This window comes from Felis catus, chromosome C2 (assembly GCF_018350175.1).
Source record: "Felis catus isolate Fca126 chromosome C2, F.catus_Fca126_mat1.0, whole genome shotgun sequence".
NCBI lineage: Eukaryota > Metazoa > Chordata > Mammalia > Carnivora > Felidae > Felis > Felis catus.
This window is the reverse complement of record NC_058376.1, coordinates 78,657,925-78,664,992: the sequence shown is the minus strand read 5'-3', so window position 1 is coordinate 78,664,992 and position 7,068 is coordinate 78,657,925. Positions and strand designations below refer to the sequence as shown.

Here is a 7,068-nt window from a genome sequence, read left to right as displayed (position 1 = left end):
GCCTGGCCAGAGGGAAAGGGCTTGGCTGCTTTTGCTTTCAAAAGTCAGGAACCGGGGCACCTGGGTGGCTCAGTCGTTTAAGCATCCGACTGCGACTCAGGTCATGATCTCACAGTTCATGGGTTTGAGCCCCGCATGGGGATCTGTGCTGACAGCTCAGAGCCTGGAGCCTGCTTCAGATTCTGTGTCTCCCTCTCTCTCTGCCCTTCCTCCGCTCACGCTCTGTCTCTCTCTGTCTCTCAAAAATAAATAAAAGTTAAAAAAAATTAAAAAAAAAAGTCAGGAACAGAAGCCTAAAATGGAAACAGCTGAGAAGAAAGGAGCCAAATCAAAAACAAGATCCAGCTGAAGGAGTTCAGGCCCGATAAGCAGGCTGACCACAGGCTTGAAAAAGAGGTCAGGCCCCAGGAGCTGAGCTGGAGCAGTAAGGAGTGTGTCTGCCAGAGGAAGGCGATGGCCTGTGAGGTAGGTGAGCTGTGCTCCATTTCCCGCCCCCCCCCCGCCCCCCACGTTCGGCTTTGGCTTCAGTGAGCAGGGTGAGGCCTTGTCGCCTTCCCTCATTCTCTGCTGACCACCAAATTTCTAGGTTTCATTGAAACGGGGAGAGGAAGGGTACGCGTGAGCAGCTAGAGGCGAGGAATCTTTGGGGAAAATGTAGCACATCCAATCTCCAGCTCCTATCTCACCTCCTCCAAGAACCCCTGCCAAGTCACTCCCCATGGGTCTTGGCTCTACCTCTCTCCCCCACTCTATTGCACTTCATATTTCGTTTCTGGTATGTGTCTCCAATTGTCACGTAATAAATTACTTGGTAACGGTAGTGCCTGATCTTTGTACCGTGGATCTCCGCTTGCAGAGTTCATTGCTTTTGCAAATCTTAATTCATTTGTGCTCTATAATGACCTTGAGAAATAGCTGAATAGTTACTGATGGACTGCTTTATGTAGGGACAAACTGGTACAGGTTGAGTCCACCAGGTAAGGGGTTCAATATAAGCTTTATCCCGGGCTGACTGCATGAGCTAGGACAGCTTGCTTGACCAGCTTAGGCAGCGGTTGGTGCTACCAGGAGAGATCTGGACCCCCCTCCCTTGTTACTGGAGTCACTGGTGTTTCCACCAAGGGCTACATTTTTGGTAAAAGAAAATCCTGCCCTGGCACATGCAAAAAAAAAAAAAAAAGATTATTTTGGAGGCATCGTATTTTTACCAACATACTGTTTGGAACCCTGAGCAAATGCCATGGTTTTCTAGCATCAAAACAAGTTTATTCCAAAGTTTCTTTTGGAAATTTGAAAGCAGCAAACTCTGCCAGGGTTCACATCATAGCTTTCCTTGGCGACTATGCCCTTGGGTCATTACTGCTCCTCTAGGCACATCCCTGCACCCCTGAGCTGCTTTGATTCCTTTCCCTTCTGCACACTGTCCCTTCCAGCCCTTTGCATTGCCTCTTTGAAGCTTGCCTGTCCACGCCAGCAAACTCTCTCATGTTATTAGTCTTTTTATAGGGTTTTTCCCTACCCTCTGCCGGAAATGGAACCTGGTCTCCCCAGTGGGTAAAATTTACCTGGAAATTCTCTTATCTGGACTGCCAAGACATTTTTCTTAAATCTTATCCTGAAGTAGAGAAATGTGACCTTTTCCTATACCCACGTTGCTGCTTCCAAATCCTTCCTTCATCCTTTTTCCTCCAATTCCCTATTTCTCTTTAAAAAAAAACAAAACAAAAATGAAACAAACAAAAAACTCCAAAAAGAACAAAACAAAAAAAAAACATGGCATTTGGCTATACCATTCAAATCCTTCATGCTCCACGACCAGCCCCCATGGTCAACCATGGATCTCTTCATCTCTCTCCACATTCATTGAAGACTGAGGCACACAACTTGTTGTTCTCTTTCCTTTCCTAAGTCTGGCCATTGTTCTGTCGTTCTGAGTGATCAATATCCAGAAGGCTGTCAGAGATTCCTTTACTTTCAGAAACTTCAAAATTTCATCCCTCTGACCACAGACCTCTAGTGGTGCCATCTCTTAACCCCTTCATCTCTTCTCTGTTGTCTTTGGGCTTCCTTGTGCTGTCCATGCCTGCTTCCCCCCACTAACAGTCCTTCTCTGTTTTCCTGTTCATCTCCTCATCCTGTCCAGCCTAGATGGCCATTCTATTCTTGGTATCTTAAGTCCCTCTCTTTGGATACTGCACATCCTGAATCAGCTCCTCTCTCTGTTTCCTTTGCTCGTGCACTTAGACCAGTGAGCCAGCTGGGGGAAATCATGCCACTGCATGAATTGATTACCACTATAGATTCATGGTTCCAACCTCTATCTGGCCCTCAGTGACACCTGCATGGTCTTTTCTGTATCCAGAGTTTGGTCCTTTTCCTATTTTTTACAACAGACCTTTCAGACTTTTCTAGAGACTCCATTGCTCTACCCTCTTTCTCTATCACTTTCAGCAAGGCCATATTTGCTACATTAAAATATTGTGGAGGTCATCAGATGAGAATCACAGCTGGGACCTTTCCTTATCTTGGCTACACCTGCCTCTGTGGAATAGGTGCTGCTTCCCCTTTCTGGTCAATTTCCCCATGAGTTTTGGAGCTCATCACCTACCCCTTCCTCCTCCAGATCTTTGATCTAGCAGTTCTGTCCTGTTCCTTGTATCTTTAACTTCTCTTCATTACTTGCTTTTCCCCTTCAGCATAGAAAATTACCCATTTTTTCCTACCTAAACAACCCACACTTATTAGAAACTACATTCTACTGACATCTCCGTTAGCCAGCATTCTCTGCTTCCTACACCTACAAATCATTTAGTGTATACTTAGCTATTACTGACTCTGCTTCTCCATCACCCACTCTTTCCTCAACCAGCCACAGCCTGGCTGCTGCCTCCACTACTCTGCATATGACCTTAAAGTGGGTAAACCGACAGATCTATTTGAGGCCCATTTTTCTTGACCGCTCTGCAATATTTGGTGCTTTGTGTATTTCCTGTCTCTTGAAGTTTCCCTTTCACTGGCCTCTCGGACAGCACTTTCTCCCACTTTTCCGATTTTACTATTTATTTTCTGTTTCCTTTTCAAGGGAGTGCTAATACAAATAGCAAATATTTTGAGTATTCACTCTTTGCCATGCTGCATGGCCAGATGTTTACATCTATCCTTTCACTTGATTGATACCAGCCCAGAAGGTCAGTGCTGTTATAATTCACACTTTGCAGAGGAGGGGGCATGAATAGAGGTGTCTAACTGACTTATTTGAATCCTGCTACAGCTAGTGAGCAACTGAGTTGGGATTTGAACCAGGCATTCTGGCTCCAGGGCAGGGACATAACCACCATGGACACTGCTGTCTGTGATTCCTATAGACTTTGTGTCTGGGGTGTCAGCTTCAATCTCTCTCCTTTCTCATCCTACAGACTCTGTGTGAATGAGATCGTTACCTGCTTCTATGTTCCGTTAACTCCTAATTCTGTAATTCAAGTCAAGAAATAAGAAATCCAGCTGGAATTGTTAAAAAACCTTTCCTCTGAACTTTATCTGTTTCTTTATCTGTGAAATGAGAAGAATAATAGCACCTGCCTCACAGATGTATGTAAAAAGCTGATCTACCTTCATGGCCATCTGATCAGTCTCCTGCATCTGCACTTGAATGTCCCACAGGTATCTGACACTGAACTCAACCCTGACCCAAATATTGCAATGTTTGTGACTGCCTCCTTTTATCTGCCCAATTGTCCTAAGGGTAATCTTTTCCTTCTTCTCTTCGCCCTGCATATAACCTATCTCCAAGTTGGATTCTATTGGTTCTAATGCTTAAATTGACTTCTTTGCCCAAATCCAGGCCCTTAAGCCACTCTGATTCCAAACATTGCAGTGTTTTTCCTACCTGAGATCCTTGACCATACTTTTTATGGCCCTGAAATAGTATTAAAGAGAAAAAAAAAATCAGATAATGTCTACTCTGCTTTGCCTAAAATTCTTTGGTGGCTCCCTAATGCATTGTTTTTGTGTGTTTAATACTCTCCTTGCTTTCCTGCTTTGTCCTATTTTTGACACTCTAACTTTTTACCTCTTGCCCCAGTAACAGGGAACTATTGGCAATCGTTCAAATTGCGGGGTCTCTTAAGCTCATTGTATTTATAAATGCTGCTTTTCCTACCCATCTCCTCTCGCTTTAACGTCCCTTTGTGTTTAAAGACTCAGTTCCAGTGTCTTCTCTTACAGAAGTGTTTTATCCTAATGCTCCTGGAGTACATTGTGTGCTTTCTCAGAGTTTCTGCTGTACTTGGTGCATACTTTTGTCAGTCAATTAACATTCCACATCATGTTTTTTTTAATTTTTAATTTTTATATTTTTAAATAAATATCTTATTAAGTTGGCTAATATACTACACCATGTTTTTTTTAATTTAATTTTTTTTAATGTTTTATTTTTGAGAAAGAGAGACAGAGTGTGAGTGGGCAAGGGGTGGAGAGAGAGGGAGACACAGAATCCGAAGCAGACTCCATGCTCTTAGCTGTCAGCCCAGAGCCCGATATGGGGCTCGAACTCATGAACTGAGAGATCATGACCTGAGCCGAAGTGGGATGCCCAATCAACTGAGCCACCCAGGCGCCCCATACATCATGTTTTCTTAAACTTCACTTTGTTCCCAGATACCCTGCAGCTAGGGTTGGCCACCTATGGCCTGTGGATGAAATTCGGCCTCTTACCTGATTTTATAAAATTAAAAAAATTTTTTTTTCTTGGAACACAGGCATGATCATTCATGTAAGCATTCTCTGTGGCTGCTATTGTACTATAAGAGAACGGAACAGTTGTGACAGAGTCTATGTGACCTACAAGGCCAAAATATTTATTTTCTGACCTCTTGCAAAAAATGTTTGCAGACCTCTGATCTTACATCAATTACTGTGCATCACTACAGCCAGATTCTTAGAGATGCCAATGCCTGGAGGGAGGAAGGAGATCAAGATCTTGCAGAGAATGCATGGCAAAGGAAAGGGTACTTGGATGAGTCGGGTACACATCATAAGGGGTCATGTCCCTACCCAGCCTCAATGAGTACGTTGTAATGATCTATGCCCATACACATGTCCTTATGAAACACCTCGTAAGAGTGTTGTAAGTCAGGGACTGTATGTTTTTCATCTGTGTCTTCCATGCTTAGTATGGTAACAAGCTATTAGTTTTTTCTTTTCTTTCTTTCTTTTTTAAAGGGCAAGCTTAAGCAGAAAGATTTTTTTTCCCCAAGAAATCAGCACTTTATTTGAAATTGGGAGCCATCAAGTGGCCCAAAGTAAGAGCTAGGTAGAAGAGATTGCTTTTTGGGAATAGTAAAAAGAAAGAATTTTTGAAGGACACTGGGATATACTCATGGAATCCAAGCGAGAGGTGAACACCCAGTCTTAGGAAGGCGAAGCAATGGAGCAGATATAGGACTGCATCCAGTCTGTCTCCTGTCTCTGCTGTTTTTCACTGTGCCAGCTTCATTTTCCCTTTTACTATGGACTTCCTCCAGCTGACAAGAATCATGGTCCTTCACAGCTCCCGAAGACTTCATCTTAGTTTTCAACCATTGACCAGACTTCATCCCAATTTTCTCTTAGCCCCAAATCCTAAAATATTAAGTCCAATGACCATCACTTGTGGTCCGGAAGTAGGGATTAGGTGACAAAAAAAATGGAAGTTTTTGTGACCCATATTGGTAGACTGGAGAAAGGGGAAGATCCAAAAAGAAAAGTTGTAATGTTCTAAAAAGAAGGGGTGTTGGACACATAAAGCAATAGGTGCCTCCTATATTAGCACCTGGTAGTTTCCCCGTTAGTAGCACTTGGTAGATGTTCCCCCATAGCAGCAAGTAAGAGGCCCTTAACCAATATATGTCAGCTCAATAAATGAATGAAGTGAATACAGGATTTCACCTCATTGAGTCTCTTTTTTTTTCTTCTGTAAGATGAGGATAACACTTATTTTACAGGCCTGTGTTGAGAATAAAGTACTTATGCACTGCTTGGCAGATAATAGACACTCAGTAAGTGCTATCTAGATTTCCAATCCGTCATTGGGTTGGGATTGGGAGGGGGATATAGGCAGAATGTAACATAGTCACCTTTTAAGATTTCATCGGCATGATGGTCTGATAAAATCTCTATCAGAATCTATGTCCCATCTTGTCTCGAAATCCTACTTAAGTCAACATAAATAAAGCCCAGGGCTCTCCCTTGGCTGAGGCTCAGTTGCCATGTTCCCTAAGGGAGCTCTAGGGCATCACAGAACAAGCTCTTATTTGCACCTATAGGAGACTATATTCATACGTTCAGAAGACTAACAGAAACTCCAGATTAAGGACCCTTGACCTACTGGATCAAGGTTTATTCTTTCACGAGCAAAGCTTCTGCATATGTTCCCAAAACTCGCTCACACGACTTACACCCAAACTGTCGATCCTTGTGCTTTCTTGGATGTGCTGTCTCCACACATGTGGACCCACACATGTCTCCCACAGATGTGTGGGTCACATTTGCTCTTTATATTAAAATTCTTTCTTTCTGGGCACCTGGGTGGCTCAGTTGATTAAGTATCCAACTCCTGATTTTGGCTCAGGTTATGATTTTTTAAAGTTCATGGGATTGAACCAGGGCCTGGGTGGCTCTGTGCTGACAGCACAGAAACTGCTTGGGATTCTCTCTCTTCTCCCCTCTCTCTAAATATAAACATTAAAAATGTGCTTTTCTCTGTCTTGTTGCCTTATAGCTCTTTATCCTTCAGTGTCTGCTCTGGCTCTATAACTTTCCTGACCCATGCCCATCCACCCCCAGAAGTCCTTAAACTTTTCTGAGTTTTCCTTAAGCTTTTCTGAGTTCTGGTACATAACATTTATGCTCAAGCCAGGTATCCTGGGGCTCTCACCTTGTACCTCAATTTCCCTTATCAAACTGTACCAAAATTCTAAACCCACGTTAGGCAATGAGAAGAAAGATTTTGAATGAATGAAAATTTCTCTCCACTCATAAAATGCTTTATAGAAACCATTGATAGCTGAAAGTTCTCAAAAACTCTCCTGT

At 43.0% G+C, this 7,068-nt stretch overlaps 1 protein-coding gene across 3 annotated transcripts in view; it reads left to right on the top strand.

Moving 5' to 3' along the window:
• The first annotated feature begins 290 nt into the window (after positions 1-290).
• TPRG1 (tumor protein p63 regulated 1) overlaps positions 291-7,068 on the top strand; it is a 216,709-nt gene continuing 209,931 nt past the window's right edge. For all 3 annotated transcript variants that reach the window (XM_003991801.5, XM_045037154.1, XM_045037152.1), the window contains exon 1: positions 291-465. In XM_003991801.5, the coding sequence (XP_003991850.3) occupies positions 454-465 (12 nt within the window). In that variant the 5' untranslated portion in view covers positions 291-453. The remainder of the gene's footprint in view (positions 466-7,068) is intronic.